This window comes from Lepidothrix coronata, unplaced genomic scaffold, assembly GCF_001604755.1.
Source record: "Lepidothrix coronata isolate B3197 unplaced genomic scaffold, Lepidothrix_coronata-1.0 Scaffold8, whole genome shotgun sequence".
NCBI lineage: Eukaryota > Metazoa > Chordata > Aves > Passeriformes > Pipridae > Lepidothrix > Lepidothrix coronata.
This window is the reverse complement of record NW_016690188.1, coordinates 4297761-4318661: the sequence shown is the minus strand read 5'-3', so window position 1 is coordinate 4318661 and position 20901 is coordinate 4297761. Positions and strand designations below refer to the sequence as shown.

General features: G+C 38.0%; 1 protein-coding gene across 1 annotated transcript in view; it reads left to right on the top strand.

The window, feature by feature from the left end:
• Positions 1 to 20901, top strand: part of CFAP58 (cilia and flagella associated protein 58) — a 56535-nt gene that overhangs the window by 22320 nt on the left and 13314 nt on the right. The window contains exons 11-15 of the mRNA XM_017839212.1: positions 2116 to 2262; positions 5728 to 5868; positions 6223 to 6446; positions 8463 to 8574; positions 10708 to 10812. Of these exons, the coding sequence (XP_017694701.1) occupies positions 2116 to 2262; positions 5728 to 5868; positions 6223 to 6446; positions 8463 to 8574; positions 10708 to 10812 (729 nt within the window). The remainder of the gene's footprint in view (positions 1 to 2115; positions 2263 to 5727; positions 5869 to 6222; positions 6447 to 8462; positions 8575 to 10707; positions 10813 to 20901) is intronic.

The following is a 20901-nucleotide window of genomic DNA, read 5'->3' as shown; positions in this document are numbered from 1 at the left end:
AAATTTATACTTAGGTTTGACTAGGTAGGTGCTTTGCTTGAAAAGGAGATGGGAGTGAACTGTCCAAGTTCCTATCCAACTGTGTACTGAATTCTATGAGGAATGAACCATTTTGCCACTTATGTGGGAGTTGTTACTTGATCTTAATCAGCCTCTCATCAGTGGATGCAGTGTTGGAATTCTTGCTGCTCCCAAACAATCTCTCAGAAGAAATAAGGACGAAGAATTGCAATGCTGATTTTTTAAAAATAGTTTTTATTTTAAAACATGGAACATAAATTTGCTTACTTATAAAGAAGGACAACTATGTGCTGAGTTAGAAAATGAAGCAGCTTTTTTTGGTTTTGAGTGTTATATGGTGGTATACACTATGTTGTTCACAGTTCCAGTTGTCAGAGGCCAGTGTTTAGACTTTAATAGCTTACTTGGCATACTGCAAAACGTTTTTAGCAAGTCCTGTGTGAGAAGGCTGACCCCAGAAGATCTTTTGGCCAAGGCAATATGCCAGTATAATGTGTAGCAATGAGAAAAACAGCCATTCAGTGTTCAGTAACAGGTCAGCCAGTCATGAAAGAAAAAAAAAGAGGGTTGCTTTAAACATTATGGTAAATTCTTTTTCTTTTTGGGAAGTAAAACAAATTTGCACAGGCTTGTTTATATAAAGCTAGCTGTAAGTATTTTTAGATTGCTTAATTTGAAATGATCCCATTATGCCCACCTTGCTGGTGGTCTCCAAAGTACTATAACGTTCAACTCAGTAAAATCTCCTGGAAAAAACATGCTGGCAGTCTTTTAATATGAGATATGCCCATTGTTTTCATCTTTGGGGTTTCTTTTGGTGTTAGGAGTTCATTTTTTTAAGCAAGCTGACTAGAAGTCCAGCTTGCACAATTGTATGCTCTTACTGTTCTTCATTAAACAACTAATTGAGAATGTATTTGGGTATATGGCTGGGCACTATATGTTAAATCTGTCATCTTTTACAACTGTAAAGATATTTATAGGCTATGTAGCAAAGACAGCTTTTAATAAGCTTTTAATAAGACTTTTGCATTCATAAGAGTGGCTGAACATGCACAGTTGGGCCTAATGACAAATTAGTACTAGTCAGCACTTCCTCTGTACTGTTTGCATGAAGATTGCTGTGACTCAAGATCTTGCTTAGCTATGCTAAACAGTTCATGCAAGAAAACATCACTCATTTGTCAAGTAAATCCACACCTATGGTGGACAGTGTTAAGAGAGCTTTGAAAACCCTGTTTTGCATTGAAAGCGGATGTATTCACATGAAAGATTATCATGTCTTCTCTGTGAGCTTCTAAAGCTACTTTTATTAGATCCAGAAAAGCATGTCTGTCTAAACATTGAATTTGTTAGCTTCCATTTCATGTCACAACATGTGCTGTCACTGTGATGAAATGAAATGGTTAATTTTCTACAGGCAGGCACCTTTGTGCTGTGAGTAGAAGTATTCCTATTGACCTGATCTCTCTTCACTGCTACCAGCCTTTTTACACTGTGTTTTGAGCTTAAAATATATGCTAAATATTCTCATACCAGGGACTCCTCAAACTCTGAGAACTTTTTTCCCCCTTGCACCTGTGTGCAAGCCAGAACATAGGCAAAATGGAGGTAAGCATTTTCTATTCTCCCCTGCAGCCATATAGGTATCTCACTGATGGGTATGTTCATTTGCACAAAACCAGCTTCTCTCCAAAGATTTGTCCCCAACTGCATACAACATCATTGAAAAACACATTACTAGAAGCATGAAAACAGATGGATATGATTGAATCGTAATAATTCAGATTGACTGCTTGTTCTTATAGTATGTCCCGCACTTTAAATTAAACGGCTTATTAAACTCATAATTGATGGTCATTATTTTTGTCAGTGTATCTTTTAAAGGCTTTTTTATTGCAGTGTCATGCTGGCATAATAAAAAAATTGTCATTTAATGAAGCTGTTTTGGTCTGTTGGATTAAAAAGTGATGTCTTGTAGTACGTACAACATGTCTCCTCTCTACATTTTCCAACATCTAAACAGCCTGAACTCCCCATCACAAATAAGCTCATTTTTTAACCCTCTCTGTGATCACACTTTCTGTTTATTAGGATGAGATAGCGGATATGAAGATGAAACTGAAAACTTCAACACGTCAGCTGGATCAGCTGAAGGAGGAGCTCAAAGACAAAGATGTAGCCCTTGAGAAAGCACATCTAGATCATCAGCATTCAGAGGAGGAGAAGGAATCATTGAAAGTAAGACCCTTTACACATATACCTTCCTACAAAGGATAGTTGCCATGATTTCACAGAACTGCATTATGTTCTGGTCTGTCGTAGTTTTGTTGTATTTTACTAAACTATTCTGTAATTGAAGCTCAAGATCTCAGTACACTTTAGAGATAGTAGTTGCACAAATCTTCTGTGTATCTGACAAATTTAATCTCTGCCTATAATTATCAAAAAGTCCTGAACTGTCTGTTGGAAGCTTTAAATCTCTTGGTGACTGAACATTTTTTACTAAAAAGTTCCATTTTGCTTTCAGAAAAGTGGATTTTGGGGATAGCCTGATTCTAGCAAACTTTTTAATATGGATCCTTGTAATTCAACTTCTTATTTTTAAAAACTTCTTTTCTCTCTGCTGTTTTTAAGTGCAACCCCCATTATATTACACTTCACAATGTTGTATTTCTGTGTAACTAGCAAGCATTAGTCTTCTGAGAGTTAGGCAGTGCCTTTTAGTAGGTCCCCCTGCACAGAAAGTTATTTTAATATTGTGATATAAAGCAGGAAGAATCTGTTGTAAATCAAAGGAAATCTGAGCTTGAAGCTCTGGTTCTTCTAAGTGCTGGCTGCAGCCCATCCTTACACAAGCTATTAGATTTGTGGTGATATCTCAACCCAATTTGCTGTGCTCTGGAAAGATTTAAGGAGTTAGTGTCCACAGAAGCTTATTTTTAATCTTCACTAAGCACTAGAGAAAAAAAACAATACCAGGGAAAAAAAATACCCCTCAAAAAACCTGAAAGTCCTCTGTCACTTTTCACAATGTTTTCTTTTGTCACTTTATTGCTTTGCTGCAATGACTTCTTGAGCTTTCAGCCCCTCTCAGCACATTACAGTTATGACAAGATGTCAATGGGGCTTTGTAAAAAGGTGATGAATTTGTGTTCCTGTACCTGATCTGTCTCAGAGTTGTTCTATCAAGCGATGGAGAAGTCAAACAACATCTCATTTCCTGTGTGCAACTTTCTGCCTTAACTAGTCCCCAGTTCTGTCTCATCACCTCAGAACTGTCTGCCGTTTATTTGACAAATATATGATTGCTACATGGTTTACACACTCAATTACTCACTAGCAAGTTTGTCCATACATTGACATGACATTGCTGACTAGCTGCCGGGCACTGTGGTCTTCTTACCTGAGTGCCACTGCTGAATACTAAAACAGAAGAGAATTCAGAGGGAGCTGATTGTCACAGGCACAAAAGAACACAATTATTTGTGTTGCAAGCCAGCCTCCCTTCATCCTGATTGCGCTGCTGTGAAGGAAGTAAGCAAGCTGCTCCTGGAAATAAGTTTAAAGAATGTGCTAAATCATGGAGAACTGGGATTCATAGGAATGAGATTATACAGACATTGGATTTATGCTCATCTCAGATGGCATAAAGGTCTTAAAAATCTGTCATCATGGTAAATGAAACAGAGGACACTTGATCCAAGCTCCATTAAAGCCAGTACAAAGCCATCTTTTGGCTTCAGTTGGCCTTCTTACAGGCTTGCAGATTAGAGTGGTTTGACGGAGCATCTGAATGTTGGAAACAATCTATCTATGGCCCTCCAGATTTGAGCTGCTGGCAAGTCAGGCTTTGTATATTTTTGTAGATGTTTATGTGTATTTTTTTTGTTAGCATTTTCTAGAAGTCTGGATATAAAACCTCTGCCTTGTTATTTCAGCATTCTGTGTTCAGTTATAACTTTTGTAAAACTCATATTTTCTTTTGACCTCTAATACCAGTAAAAAAACCTCTTCACTTAGAGTAATATTTCAGAATCTAAACAAGAATTTAGTTTGAATTTGGTTTGAGATACTGGTATAGGTCCTATATACATTATTCTTTCTTGCTGACTGTTCTTCAGTTCGTACAAAGACTCCAAACTGAATTCAAGTGAGCTGTGCTGATTTACAGCCATTTCAGACCTGATCATTTTTCTCCTTGCCAGTAACTGTGTTTATTCATTTACTTTTCTCTTACCTAATGTACACAGACCCTCCTACTGTAGTTTTCAGCATATTTAATCTAACTGAGAATCCTGTTAGCTTGTTGGGCTTTTGTGTGGCTTAAAGTATTTATGTTCTTTACTATACAAGGCAGTTCAGATTTATTTTAACTTAGTGCATTCCAGTGAGGAGATTTGTTTATATAAATGTTTACTGCCAACATCTAATGCCATTTCTTGTTTACAATTCATATTTTTCTGACATAAGGAGACCATAGAATTTTGATATATTAAAAAAAATACTATCCAACAGTACTGAACGCATGAGCAGTTTTACATTTGTAGACAGCTTTTGCATAGTGTTGATTGCATTTCAGTGTGAAGTGGCTTGCATTTTCATTCAGCTGATAGATTCTGATGAATATCTAACACTGACTAAGAGAGATACCTCTCACACATATGGGAAAATGAGAATTTTATTAAAGAAAATAAGAATGGAACAAGCTATTTTATTATGATGATGGAACTTTTTCTGTCTTAAAATGATGTTTTTGCAGGTGCAGCCTTTATCACAGCCTATATCACAGCCTAATTCTTTCAACATTGAATGATGCTTGTTCCCAAAAGGCAGCTTGAACATCATCCTTTGTAAGGATCAGAGCTGTGGCAAAGTCGTTGAGTCAAGGCTTGAAAGTTTTCATATCTATGGAAATGGACTGTGGTCAGCTAGTTCCACCTTGGCTCTAGTTGCATAGCAATGATAGAAACTTCTAATAATCCAAGAAGACCTTATTAGTTTTTATCTATGTACATGCCTTGAATTATACATTTTGTGACAGTGGGATAGAATGATTGGGCAGTATTAGTTTGTTAGTGCTGTGCAGTCACTCTAGCAGTACTTTGCTGCTCCTTCACTTAGGAACAACCTTCTTTTCCCAGTCTTCTTCATCTACACATCCACTAAGCAAAGTGCTATAGCTCTTTAATTTTGCTGTTCCCTGCCTGGTTGCCATCTTCTCCACCAATTCTATTATTCCTGTCTGAAACCTTTTCTGAGTTGATGCTGATTTTTATTCTACAGCGTAGATTGTTGCCCTTTTCAGCAAGGTGAACTATCCTTTCTCACATCCCAGACTGACTTTAAAATTTGAATAACAACTCCTGAAAAGTTTTCTAAATATGACCTATACACTTTTTAAAAAACTTATTAAATGAGGCATCCCTGAATTACAACTTGAACCACTGTCATAGATAAAAATCCTTTCAAATTTCTATTGTGTATAATACAATCATATTAAAATAGTGTTTACAATATTTTTTTATGGGTCTTCATGCCTGCTTGTCTTGGTGATTTGTTCTCAAAAACTAACAAGATATGTACATCTCAGGTAGCTAAAAGAATGTATGAAATATTTTTTAAAATCCTAAGTCTTAATTGTAGGTTTGTGTAATGCGAAATTATTACTAAGCACAATTTACCTGCATTCTTTCTCTCCATCAGGCTGAAGTGGCTCAGATGACAAGACAGGCTCTGGAAACCAAAACATTCATAGAAAATCAGGAGGCAGAAGAGAGAAAACTCCTAAATATCATTGCTGAAGCTGATGCAGAGAGGCTGAAGCACACGAAGGAATTTGACAAGGTAGGAATCTCTAATTTGAGTTTTCAAACACCCTGCATTTTGTTTCCTCATTTGTCCAGTGTATTTTTAAGATGGAGATCCTCAACTACTGTGAACGTGGTACTACTAAAGCTTTATAGTGCTTTAAAACCAAAATGTTAAGATACTGAAGTGAACGAAATATGTAGTATATACTGTTCAGGTGACTGAACCCATATAGGGGATACTATTAGGTTCATGCCATAATTCTTTTATTAAAAACAGTGAAACCTCTTAATGCACATGATTTTGACTGATACAAATGTAGTCATGATCCTTGGGGATGGCGTGAAGGAACTGTAGCTGAGCTCACTGCTTTGCCCTGTGCCCTTACAGGTGCTCAGTGAGAGACATGCCCTGGCGACCCAGCTTATTCGTCGCAATGATGAAGTGGCTCTGCTCTATGAAAAGATAAAAATCCAGCAGGCCATCCTAAACAGGGGCGAGAGCGAGTACCGACAGAGGGTGGAGGACATCCGAATTCTCAAGCTGGAGATCAAAAAACTTCGGCGTGAGAAGGGAATACTTGGCAAGAGTGCGGCTAACGTGGAGGAGCTCAGGTAGAAAACCTGATTGAGTACATTTCCGTAGTGACTGCAGCCATGATTTTATGTTTGAGACAGAAAACATGTTTTATGCATGGTAAGGATTTGTATCAACAAGCATTATACCTTGGAGAAGGAGGTTGTTTGGTTTGACCTCTAACACAAACTGGATTAAATTTATAAAACAACTTATCAGCAATTAAGAAAATTAAAATATAGGAAGGAGGAAAGAAGACCACTTGGCCAGAGTTGAAATAGTTTCCATATTTCCCTTGGTACTGTGAATTACTGCCTACAGAATAAACCTGACAGAAATCAGCACAAAAGGTGTTCATAGTTCAGTGAGCTGCTTAGTGGTACAGTGGTACAAGGCTCAGATGAGTGGAACTCCTTTTTTTTAAGCAATCCACAGGGTATGGGGAACACTTGACATATTTATGACAAACTCCTGCACTTTCAGAGCTCTCTCCTTCCAGATTTATATGCAGGCATGCTCTCTTAGAAAGATTTAGTTAAATTTTCATTGAAGGTTGTGTTTCTTTAAAACACAAGTTTAATAGCCTAAGCCTGATTTATCTCCTCCTTCTCTGGCTTAATGCTTCATTTCTTTTTTTAACCCTCCTCCATTAGAGGTGTATTCTTTCCTGATGGGAAACTAATGACATTTTCTGTAGAATCAGTTTTGATTTGTAAAGAGAGGCAGTTATGTTTTTAGCAGATAACCATCATTCCAATTCTATGTAGCTACCGCAGTTTTGGGCTAGATCTTTAGCTTATCAGTATAATTCCATGCTTTTCAGCAGAACAAATTAACTTCAGTCCGTGGTCAGTCCCATTGACTCCAGTGGAATTATGCCAGTTTGATTTGGTGAAACAGAAAAGAGAACTGGGCACACAACATTAGCAATTGCAGTTTTCATCGACTGACTGCAGACAGGAATAGGATTTGAACTTGCTGCCCAAATACATTCAGCTGAAAGTCTGTTACTGTATTGAAACTCAGTGATGGTATTGAAGTGTAGTGTGATGCATGCCATGATGGGTAGATCAATTCTTCCTAACTGCAGCAGCAATCACATACTTTAATGAAGTCCAAAACCACCATGAAAACTGCCTGTCGAAAGACTCCATATATCACTTGTGCTGCTAATTAGCTTTCTTGATTTGCCAATTGGAGATGTTTTTTTCCTCTTCCATAACCTTTTCCAACCTCACAGTTAAAAAAAAGGTATTTTACTCTCTATTGAGCTAAATGTAACTCTGAGCTTAGCAGGAAAAGATTCAGTGGCAGGCACAGCATGATTCCCCACCTCCTTTTGACCTTGGAGAACTTACGATCACTAGAATGATCAGGGTCAGACCATTGCAAAAAGCGCCTTTTCCCCCCTGCTCCTCAACCCCCTATCCCCACCATAAAAGCCTAGTTGTCAAAGAATCTTGGTAGTGCTCAAGTAGTTTTAAATTCAGCAACAAGTTACCCCTGAAATTCCTTGAGGAGAGGTAGTAAGAGTAGAAAAAATCAAACTTCAGTTCTGTAAGGAATGGTGTCCGTCTTACTTAGACCCTAGAGTGTGTTTTATTTAACAGATTGTATTAGCCAAGTAGATTTAAAAACTTCTTTCAAACACAAACTGTTAGATTCAATACAGGGGTTACTGGATATGACCCATAACTGTTTTGTAGGTTGACGAGCTAACAGTCCTTCTGGCCTTAATGTAAATGGGAAGATGTGAACAGTGAGATCCAGTAGGCTGTGGAGTAGATTCCCCAAGAGTCCCTTTTCTGAGCCATTCTTGATAGAGCAAGTGAAGAGGTCTAAGTGTGTTACCTTATGATTCCACCTGTTTAGTGATGTCAGTGTTGCAACTTTTTTGCCACTACAGTGTGGCAAAGTGACTCTTTGTGTTTTCCACGTAGTGCTTCCTGTGCACTGTAGTGCATGAAAAAATGATTTGTTAATGTTCACAGCCTTGGTCACACTGTTATAGTTTCAGTGGGTTATTTTTCTTTTTGTTTTATGCTGGTCTTCAGATTTGAGGTTAATCATATGCAGAAGGAACTGTTAAAGGAACAAACTCGATGCAAAATTTTGGAAGAAGAACTGCAGAAGCCCTTGAAAGTTCACAGATGGAGAAAATTAGAGGTGATGTGTGAGCATTTCATGTTCCCAAAGCCCCTATTACCAAATCAGCGACCCAGCACAAAGCCCATTTCATTTACTGTTAGGCAGATGATGTGGAGGGGCAGGCAGACTGAAATTTCCATGGTGCCAGTGGAATGCTTAACTGCTGAATGGTTTCCTTGCACAATGCAATCAGTGTTATTTTTGTGTCACTTTCTCAATGAAAAATTGCAGAGGCATTTGGAAAGAGACAGTCAAGTGCTAAAGGGAGTAAGAATGCATAAGGTGAATTGAGAAGGGGGTGATTCCTTAATATGGATGATGAGAAAGAGGACGATGGGGGAAAGATACAACCCTACCCTCACCAATTAGGGAGATGTATATGGGAAGAAAGCCAGAATTTGGAAGGGTCATAGAATAGGTAGACTAAGGAATGGACAGACATGAAGTCAGAAGGTAAATTACATCTCTGAGAAAAGGAAGAGGCCTGCACATAAACAGCAGTGGGCTCCCAGAGATAGTCATTCCAGGTAATGTGAGTTCAACTGTTCTACATAAACAGCTAATCTAAATTTTCACACAATTTGAACCTGCCAAGTGAAGGGGAAAAATAAAAAATCCATCAAGCATAGACCAAATATATGAACATCAGTTGGCATCACTGGATATTTTTGATGTAAGTCAGAGCCATCTGAGATTCCACTCTTGCATGGGTTTCTGATCTGATGCCAGCCTGGGTTGCTTAGCTGCTCTAATAATGAGTGGTAACATGCTCAGTCCCTACAGAAACAAGGCTGAATATTTTGACTGTGCTTACTAACAGAATAGTTACTCTTTCCATGCTGAGCTAAAGTTGAACAATGTGACTAGCTTTTCACATGGAAGGGAGATGAACTAGGTTAAACGTGTATGTATGAACTCCAGCACTACCTTGTAACAAAGAAAAATCAGGCCAGTCAAAACATCCAATTTTGGGAAAATGAATGTATGAAGAGAATGATAATGGGAAATCATGTCTCTCCATTCTAGTTTACTGGTTTGTATTTGGAACACAGAAAGGCCAGCAGATGGCAAGATCCATGTGAAATAATCCTGATGGGGTTTTGGTTCAATTCCTAATGAAAAAACACCCTCATATCACTATAGTTGTCACAACTGGCACTATGTTTGGGCAGCACTATAAAAAATCAAGGTCTGAGTGGATCATGGAGACTGATCTACTTTTTAGCCTTGTTTCTCGGGAAGTGATGTTGTGTTGTGAGTGCTGTGTCCATATCTGTGTTAGTGTCCTAGTTACACTTGAATTGATTAGTCAATTTAGATAAAATCAGACAAAAGATTAGGAGCAATGAGATACCAAGTTCCTTATAAGCTCAAGCAGATATATAGAGAGCAGGACTTTATTGAAGCCTTTACTGCAGTATGAGTTTAATCCTTATGAGACACCACATGAGAGCAGAGAAACCAGATGGGAGAGAGGTGTTATGAATCCCTGAATGGGGAAAAGCTTCAGGCAGAGTTTGCCCTTCAGTAAAAGATCCAACAAGAAGATATGAAGTAGTAGTCAGCTTTGCTGGCTGCTCCTCACAGAATTACTACTTTGCTCCTTAGAGTGTCCTCCAGAATCAATCTGTGACAAAAGAATGAGAAGGGACAGAGAGACAGACATCTACTAGGTCCTGGTCTTCATGGGCTATGTAGATAGAGGGCAGCAGTTAGTGTATACACTGTCACCATTTTTTCCACTTCATTCCATTGAAGAATGAGATTTCACATGTATGGACACTTTAGAGCCTCATAATTCATCAATGTACCCCACAAATTTGTTCCTCTTAACTTCTCAACCTGTTTCAAGACTATATTGCAGTTATTCTTTCTTTTGTTCAAAGCAACTGTTGAGGTTCTTAAACAGTGGAAAGTACTTGCACTGCTCTTCATTTGTCAGTGGGCAGTTCCAGTTGCTGCTAAAATTGATACATTAGGTTTCAGGACTGCTTGTATGCATGCAATTTAAAAAAAACCCCAAACACTCCCACCCCTCCCCTTTTATATTTATTACTTTTGAACACTTAGATATTATGATTTTCATTTGCAAACAAGAAACCCTAACTTGTTATCATGTATAATTTTTGAGAGTTCTTTGCTCTTTTCTAGGCCAGCGACCCCACTACCTATGAGCTGATTCAGAAAGTACAGAGACTACAGAAGAGGCTTATAAACAAGACAAGTGAAGTGATAGAGAAAGAATTTCTCCTTCAGGTACTGCAGCGTCATTATTTTGTTGCATTTTATTAACGTATTTGACTCACCCTGCATTCTCTGTTTACTGACATGCTTCCTGAATGTTATTTAGATGCATGACTCCGAATTTCTTTTGCATGCCCTTTAGACAGCTATAGATGGCAGCACTGACTTGCTGAAAGAGAACAAGCAGCATCTGATTAGTTGATTTTTATATTCTGATTACTGATACCTGGACAACTCTGGAAAATACAATTAAAGGTTGGCTTTTGTTTATTCATGTCATAGATTCATCTTCAAGTCAGTCTTAGACTTTTTGAAAGACTTTTTTTTCATCCTCTTAAACAAGACTCTTATGACCAGACCATGAAGGAAAGTCCCTGTTTGATACAATTTGTGCTTACCTTGGCTTTTGGCAGAAGAAATCCTACAGAGTTTGTGTGATTTAGATATGCTGCTGTCTGGGCCTGTTTGATTTCAAGGTTTTTGTGCTGAACATTGCCAAGAAATAATTTTTGTGATAGCTTATCTTTTTTAACTGTATCAGATGTCCCTTAACCCCAGTGATACCAGTAAGATTTATGTTGTAGGATGGAAGAGAGACTGTATTCCTGTATTGCAAACATTGCTATAAAATGTAAAAAAAAGGATTCTTTTGACTTTAACTATAGGTGTAAAACTGGGAAATCTGTCTCCTCCTCTCTGGTGACTGTAGGAATAGCTATGGTTTACCAGCTCTAGACATGATTTTAAAATCTTGGTCTTAAATACACTAATAGTCTTGATGCCTGTGTTGGGTATCACTCGTGTAGAGTTGAATGTGACCTGAATCTCCCTCTGTCTTGAGAAAAAGCTCAGCAGATGTTATCAAGGCATGGTTTGTCTCTATTTTTTGTTTCATAGGAAAAAATAGATCTGCAATTTCCTTTGAAGGTAATGTATGGTGTATTGTGCCTTTGCTTGGAAAAATGTGATCTTTGTGTCATAGCACTGAAACTCTGTCAGTGACATAGTTATCTTAAAATGTAGCAAAAATAGCTGCAAATTTACTGTGCTTTACCCAAGGACAAACCCAATTCTGTTAGATTTTTACATAGTCTCTATTGAGTATCTTGCCTTATCCTTAGTATGTTCCCATTTTGCTATTATCCTTATTTTCAGCTGAAGAACTGAGAAACAGAGGTATTAAGTTGCCTGCCCAAGAAAATCTTTGAAATAGTAGGTTTTTGAGCCCACATTGCTGTATTAGCCTTTGATACAATCTTTCTGTCTATACTACAGTCCTTCTTTGGTGACTCTATGTTTTTTTATTATTTTCCGAGATTTGAGACAGGATTTGGCTATATAAAATTGAATTATTATAGCTGGAATTGTTAATGAGTTCCTTTGCATCCTCAACTCAGGCACCAATTTCCTGTGCAACAATGCTGAAATTAATGCTGTCCCTCGGAGAGACTAACAGTAAAGGCCAAAAATATCATGCTCCAAATTGTGTTCAAGGATTTACCATGCACATTTCTGAGCTCTTTTCTGTTTTTCCACAGTTTGAGTCCTCCACAATGACTGATGTAGGGCTCTTTCCTAGCAGTGTTTGGGTAATGAGAGGTAACCAGAGATGCAGCAAAGCCCCCAGCTCATTTCCTTGGAGGGCTGTATGTCCTACTGGGTCGGTCACTGGCATAGGGCTCAACAGTTAAGTGTACTAGCTGAGCTGTTTCTACTAAGTGTCTGGATAACCTCGTACAAGTAATTTGTTGTTCTTTGAACTGGTTTTCCTTGATATAAGGATAATACCTGTTTTGTGAAATGGTACCCTGTTACTCACTGAAACAATGAGCTGTGTGTCCCTATTCAAAAGATAGCGTAAGGTTTGATGCTGACTGAACTTTAGATTTGTGGGAAACAGCAGCAATTTAGCTCCCATTTCTGGAATTTTTAGTTTTTTCCCCTCAATATAATTTGTTTTGCTTTGTGAGTTCTTCTCTCTTTTTAAAAATCCTGGTAGGTCTCCTCATGCTTAAAGGCATTCAACATCTTCTTTTTATGTGTCTCTCCTGGAAGTCAGCTCAGTTCAGTTCAGTTGCTGTTCATCTGTAGGAATGGGGGAATTGCTGATGACTTGTCCAGTGGCTGGTTGGTGTTAGATCCCTCATATTCACAGTCAGAGACTGCAGGAGCTGAGGGATACAAACTTAATTCAGAGAGCTACAGCTTTCCCCATGTTGTGTTTGCTTCCCTAAGTCACACCTCTTCACTCCCAGTTATCTCCATCCACATCTTGCCCTGTGACCAGGGCACAGCCATTGTGTGTATCTGCTTTAAAGTGGTCTTAGTCTCTTGCTTGCCATACATAATCTTTTTTCACATGTGTGTGGCCACCATGCTAGAAAATAGGATATCTGTTTAAGGGGAAGCTTGTGAGTGTCTGTGTCCATGATTTCTGTGTGTGCATATTATATGACAAACTCCCTCGCATCAAAGTGTAGCAATAAAATAGAGTGCAAAAAACCTTGGTGGATTGAATATTGTGTATTAAAAACATCTTTGGAGTTAGCAATAACCCATGTCTGGAGATGGTTGAGCCCGGTGTCAGCAACCTGCAGTTTGATTTGTAGGGTATTCACCTTGCTGCATACTCATACAGAGCCATAATGTTTGTGTAAGGGAAAAATAATTCTATTTGTACTGTATGTACTGTAGTTCTGTCTTCTGACTGTTACTTTTTTTTTTTTTTTGTAAATGGTCTTTTAAATAAAAGCTGGTTTATGCAGGGAACAAGGTTTCAGCTGGATATATAAATGGAAATTTTTGCTAAGTAAGTATCACAGTATATAGATGCAGATAGAAGAGCATCTGCTTACTTTTCCTGCTCTTGATGTGTATTTAATCATATCCTTTTTATTAGCTTTTTCACTATTTCTCACCTGTTAGTTGTTTAAAAATTAGGAAGCTGTAGAAGCAAGCTACAGTCTGTGCTATGTGATTAAAAGAATGATTCCCTATGTTTGAGTCAGAATATTTGGATTGCTGACAGAACAGGAAAAACCCAGCTTGACTCTAAATCTCATACTAAAATATCTCTTAGCTGGTCATCAGAGCACATTTTTTGGATCAGATGTGCTGAGAGGTAGTGAATATGCAACATGGTGAATGGTGGGTTTTGCTAGAACAACTTTCATAGTTGAACACTCTAATAAAGGTGTAAAAAGATATCCTGTGTCATAGAAATTATTAACTCTTTTCTTATTTTTCTTTGATTTATTGGTGCCCCGTAGGTACAGCATCTTGTGTTATAAGCTATCAGCTCTCATACACCAAATAAGTGTGGACATCCCGAGATGCTACTTTGAAGAGTAGCTGCAGATCAGATGGTCATACTTTCTCCTTTAGCTCAGGCATTCTTACAGTTGTGAGCTGCTGTGCTGATGAAAAAGGCTGTCCTAAAAATCAGATCCAAACCCAAGGTCTTGAATACTTATGGTCTATAAAAATCCAGTGGCATTTTTGCAACACATAGGAAATGTTACTTCAGCGTTAGCCACCTCTCATGTTTGAGTTATTACCTTCCTTCTGAATTTGTGCAGGTGAGATGGAGCATTTTTTGGTTCTTTTCTAAACTGTTGAGGAATATTGCAGGGCATTGTGGAGAAGTATGTTGTGTGTTAACCAAGGGATCTGAGTGATGGGTGAAAGTCTTTGTGAACACGTGTAGGATGAACAACACGTGTTGTAAGGCCATAAGGTATAATTATTAATAAACAGGAGTGCTCTGCTGAACAAATCCTGACTGCAAAAAATCAGTTGCTCACTTTGCATGTGGTGCAAATCCCTCACATGACTGAAGCTCTGCAGCTCTGCTGTGTACTGAGCAGTGATGTGGTAAACTCGCAGTGGAATGTATTACCTTGTTAGGATTGTGATTAGTGTGGTTTTAGGAACTTATCCCATTAAAAGTGAATTATGCACTGCCTTATTTGTTTCAAATGTAGTTCTTTCTCTTCAGAGTGAGCTCTTCTAATTTGATTTTATGTCTGACTGAGCAGAATTTTATTCAGCTGCATGTCTTGGAATGGCTAACCGTAAAGATTCACATTATATGTCAGTTACTTCTTTTGTCAGTCATCTCAGAAGATTGTTCATAAATGTAAAAAAGAATTGCAACCTAGATTATTTGTGCAGGGAGGCAGAGGCAAATGTGTCTTATTTAATGCTTGCATGTGATAGTGGAAGCATTGCTTTTCCACATATATATATATATATATATATATATATATATATATATATATATATATATATATATATATATATTTATAATCACTATTGTTTAATTGCCAGCAATCAAAGCCCAGGACTGGGCAGTCAAGATGCGATGCTTCCAGACTGTTAGTGTCTTCAGCTCATAGTTTCTAAAAGTGTCAGGGCAAAAGGCATGATTAGCTCATGTATGTGACTCAGAGATTACAGCCAGATAGCACCCACATGTCCTTGTATTGAGCCAAGTTTTGAGCTAAGTTTCAATCCCTCAGAGAACTGACTGTCCCACTGTCAGAGAGTAGGAGGAGTAGAAGGGATGCTGCTATCTGCAGCAGAGGTCCATTTCAGGTATTGTGAGATACAGGGAGGGGAGAGCAAGAGATTATCTGTGACCTTGGGCAGGTTACTTAGCTTTTGCATGCCTCATATCAAGTAAAAAGGGAATAAAATAATTTCCATTCTTATAGTGGTGTGTGAATGAATATATTAGATACATGACTCAATTCAGTAGCTAAAAACTCAAAATAGGCAGATGTTTTATTTAATTTGTGCTAACTTGGTAATAAAGCTATTCTGTCCAATCTGAGGTGCTTGTTGCTATAGTGTCTGAAGATATACACAGCCATCTTTATTTCTCAGATCTGGTACTATAGTTTCATAAAGAAATCTGCTTTTAGAACAGTGTGTTACCACGTGGGTTTATGCAGGCTGGCAGCTACTGAAATTAAAGTTTTCTCCCAAGAAATGAAGGAACTTTGGGATTTGCTTACCTATATTTGTTATACAGTTCCCCCCCCCCCATTTATTACGTAAAATACAATTTTTTTCAATTTTGTACAATTTTTTTTCAGCCCAATTTATGGGAGCCTAGTCCTTCTGAAATTCTCTACCTTGAGAGTTTCATGAGGCATTCTTCTGCTAGGTTCTTCATTGCTCTCATAGTGCTCGAGTAGCTTCCATTATACTTCCATTATAATACAGAAATGTGTGCTCAAATGCTGAGTAAGAGAGTTTCTCATCTGCCAGCCTGCTAGGAAAAAGAAGAGAATCTCCTATCACCTACCCTTATTTTGGTACTCTTAAGGCCCAGATCAGTTTTATCTTAGATTTTATCTTTACATCTTCAACATGGCTGATCATTACTTTACCCTCTCAAATTCTCAAATTTACAAATTTTTGGTGCCCAGTGTAGATTCTGCTTGGATTTGAGAGTATAAGCTACTTGCATGTTACATGTAGGGTAGATAGTCTGAGTTGGAGAGTTTTTTCTCAGAGGTTAGTTTTGTCTATTTTCATAAAAATAACTGCAATTCACTTCGGGAAACTAATGACTGTAGAATCCCTGAAAGTCTCTTTTGACTTGCCCATTATTGTTTCTCTCTCATCTTGCTTTTAGAGAAATTTCAGCAGAGGTAGTTTGGGAGAGTGCTTTGTATGCACTGAAACTTACAGGTGAACTGCAAAATCCACTGCAAAATACAATCCTTTCTTTACTGCTCCTTTATCATTTATATATGAAGTCAGCTTTTTGAAGGGATTTTTCTGTCCAAAAATGAAAAGGGAAATTTTCTTTTTAGCTTTTTATACTGTACTAGGACTTGGCTTTTTTCTATCTCTATTTCCTAGAGGATTTGACTTCCTCTGGAAGCACTGGATTAATGCCCTATCTTGCAGCTCAAGCTAGTGGTTCTCTCAGCCCTCAATTAAAGGGGTGAGTATATTGAGCTTTAGACCTTTTCTGTGCTTAAAAAGCACCATTCCTACTATCAAAAAAGTCACTTTTCTGATTTAGCTTATACCACCTCCTGAATGGGAGAAGACTTTCTTTGCAGTAAAATTGCATCTAATTGCATAGCCAGTAGCTGGCATAGCCATGTCAGCACAAAGAAATTGCACCACTAACTGAATGGAAATTGGCCAGAGGTGTCAAAAACCACAAGAAAGAGTTTTTCAGGTGTGTAAACAACAAACAGAAACAGAAGGAAAATGTTGCCCCACTGTTAGACAGGAGAAGTGAAATAGTCAACAACAACCCTGAAAAGGCGTGAAGTTCAACAAAGGCAAGTGTAAGGTCCTACAGCTGGGAAATGTAATCCAGGAGTGCAGCACAGGCTGGGATCTACCTGGATGGGGAGCAGCTCTGTGGAAAGGGACCTGGTAGCCAACAAGCTCAGTATGAGTGAACAGTTTGCTGCTGCAGCAAAGAAAGGCAGCAGGATGCTGGGTTGCATAAAGAAAGGCATCACCAGCAGAGTTTATCCCGCTCTACTCAGCACATTTCAGGCCACACATGGAATACTGTGTTCAGTTTTCGTCCCTCTTATGTAAAAAAGATGTGAACAGGCTGGAGGGGTTCCAGAGAAGGTCCACAAAGATGATCAAAGGACTGGGAAGCTTGATATGGGAGGAAAGACTGAGAGAACTGGATTTGTTTGGCCTTGAAAGAAAATGTCTTAGAGGAAACCTTATAACTATGTTCCAGTATTTAAAGGATGGCTAAAAAAAAGGTGAAGACTCTCCTTTTACAAGGAGCCACATGGAAAAGACCGTCTTGTCTAGATGATGCTTTTGCCAAGAAAGACTGGACCAGGTGATCCTTGAGGTCCCCTTGCAACCTGGTGTTCAATGATTCAGAGGTTTAAAAGGTGCCAATTGAAGATCTAATCCCAAAGCCCTTGCATGAGAGGTCCCATTAAAGGGACAACAGATTTACTGTTTGTACTCATATATATATACTGGCGTCAGTATAAGCAAATGAGAGTGAAAGGAAGGTTGAACCGTATGATCTTTGAGGTTCACTTCCAAACTGCCAAAACTTCATAACTGTTGATGAAATGGTTCCTGACATGAAAAAAAGCCGAAAAATGCTTTTCTATCCTTGTAAAAACCTAAGTATTGTCATGTACCTTAAGGAAGCGAGAGAGAGAGCAAGCAGTACCTGGTGGAGTGTGGGTTTTGAGTTTATGGCTCTAGTTCTAAGCTGGATTTCAAGAAATTCAAAATAAGAATTTCAAGGGATTTGTATTGAAATATAGAAATAAGAAATACAGTAAGCCCTAACATTTACTTTTTGGCTTTCAGCAGGCTATGAATCATAAAGAAAAAGTTTACTTCCCCAGTGTCATGAAGAACTAGGCACTGCTGTGTCAAAGGCACACTGTAAGAGTTCCCTGGATTTAGAGTTAAGACTAAAGACAGTTTCTGGTTTTTTTTTTCAAATGAAAATATAATGCATGCCCATGAACTCTGGCTGTAACCCAGTTTTAATTAGTGATTAATGAAAAATATCTTACTATCAGCTCAATACTGTGATGCACAGCAGTCTGCTGAGTTCATGCCATCAAATTGATTTCAGTCTGATATCTTGAAACTTATTTGAACTTCTTTGAACAGTCTTCAATGCAGTGTAAAGTGACATATGGAGGTATCTAATGCATTGAGTCATGCTTCAGGACTACTTTTCAGATTCTTTCCTTCTTGTGCCATTGTTTTATTTTCCTTTTGTTGTATTTGAAAGGTTCTCTGCTGAAGTAGGATTTTGACTGGGGATTTTAGCTTTGGCTGTAAGTGAAAATGTTTTCTATTTTAGTATTGGTTTTAAGTTGAAGGATTAATGTCTTTTAGTGATTCTATGCCTGGCATGATGATTTTTCCATACAATTAGAATTTCTCTAGTGCCTTTATTTTCTGACACTGGTAATTCTTTTTCAATTAACTTAATGATTAATTTTTTTAAAAACAGATTGTGTAGCCAGTAGGGTCCTGTGACTAGGGTAGAACCACTCCCACTGAGCCAATTGTGGGATCATTGTGTTAATTCTTAGTGCAGCTTACCAGGACTCATATACAATCCTGTGATGATGTAATAAATATTATCATATCTCAAAAACAGGAAAGATATGAGTCACCTGTGTGAAGGTCTATTGAGGGCCTACATATCTACCTGAAAGTTTTGTGAATGTCTTAATAGTTCATAAGGTATTTGAGGGATGTTCTGTTCTTGCCCAGGATCTCCTCAGAAAGGATTTATTTTCTATTTCTGCATATTTTGAATACACTTCTTGGTGCATTAGTTTATTTTAGCCCTTCTAATCTCAGTCCATCTAGAATTAGAAGATGTTCTATGCTATAGAAACTTACAGCATGATAAACTACTCTTAAAAACATGCTGACATTTAGATTCTTTCCCTCCTCCCACATATGTTGCAATTCAAAGGGAATAGAATAAAGTCTTCCCAGGAAAACAGACTTTTTTTCTTTTTCTGGGTATGTTTGTTTAAACACAGTTTTTCAAAAACAGGTAGGAAGGATGCTGATTGCATCAATGTCACCAGGTGAAGATAATTGGCCACACTTTAGAGTGAGAAAATAATTTTTCAATAAAAATAGTGCAAATATTTCTGCCACTGAGAAATGGGAAGCAATCATATTACTTAGTGATCAAACAAAACATTTTTGGGGAATAATTTTCTTAGTGGAAGAGTTTAATTTTTACTGAGTCTTTGTGGAACTACACTGAACTGTGCTGCCCTCATAAACAAAACAGATTTCCCATGATAAATGGTTTTGGACAGAAGCAAGGTGCAAATTTATTTCAGCAATTGGAATAAAACAGATCAAAATAACTTCTGGGGGTCTGCACCAATTTTAGCTCCTCTAATGACATCTTAGTCAGAAATATTCAGATGCCATTTAAAAAGATGAGGAACTCACAGATGGAGTAAAAATCCCTTAGGGTTTATAGGTGGCAAATGTACATGAATGCTTAATCTGTTTTACAAGTTTTTTAGGAGAATTGATCTATATACTTTACTTTGAGCTTGAAAGAGAACTCTGGTGGGTCATCAGATGCCATCCCTCCATGTCATGCAAGATTGATTTAATTACACAAATACTCTCCTTGACAGATAAATGTCAAGTATAGATTTGTTTGCTGCATTCCAATGTATGTGCTCCCAGTCCATGAAGTTAAGTATGTGTGAAGAAATTGTTGGCTTCAAGTACATTGTGGTTTATGGTTGTGAGTTTTCTCCCACACTTCTAACCCACTGGTGGAATCTAGCCCTGGTATTTCTGCAAAGCAAGGAGCAGGTGTATTGTCTTATTCAGTTGGTGGTCCTGGAGAACTGAGTGTCATTTCTGAGTATCTTCAAGGAGTTTTAGTGAACTTTGGCAATCCATGTAGCAACTCTTTGTGTCTAGAACTCTTGTAGAATGAGAAGGGGATCACTGCCCTTGCTGGTAGCAACACTTCAGCCTGTGTACATTAACAAAAATAATAGCATTCAGATACTGAAATTAGGAGTTCATATAGTCAGAATTGCACATAGCTTCAACATTAGTTTGCTAGAATAAAGCTTGGGTAAAAAGATCAGGAATTGTTCCAGTAAATAACAAATAACTGAAAACAAACTTGTTTACTCCTCATTCCTGTGTTCAGCATGTAGCTGGGAAGGAAATAAATCTGCTGTGCACCCCAGGGTAAAGTATATTAATCAACCAGTTATCTCATTAAGGGAAAATAAATGAGTCTCTGTGCTGACTGAATACATTGCAGTGCACAAACTTTGCAGTGCTCTCAGCAATCCGATACTGACTGTCAGCCATCCAGAAGCTGCTGGAGAAGTTAAAATACTGAAGGAGTGTGACAGCAGTGTAGCAATACGTTCACAAGCCCATGTTATGTAGTGTGGCCCAGAGCCAGGTGTACCTCTTTTTGTTCAGGTGTACCCTTTGGCAGGTGTTCTTCCTTTAAGGCAAGGGTGTACTGCTCTTCCCTCAGCAGCAAAATATTGCAATCCATCCCATTCAGTGATTGATTATTATTTTGTTTGACAGCTGCAATAACAACAA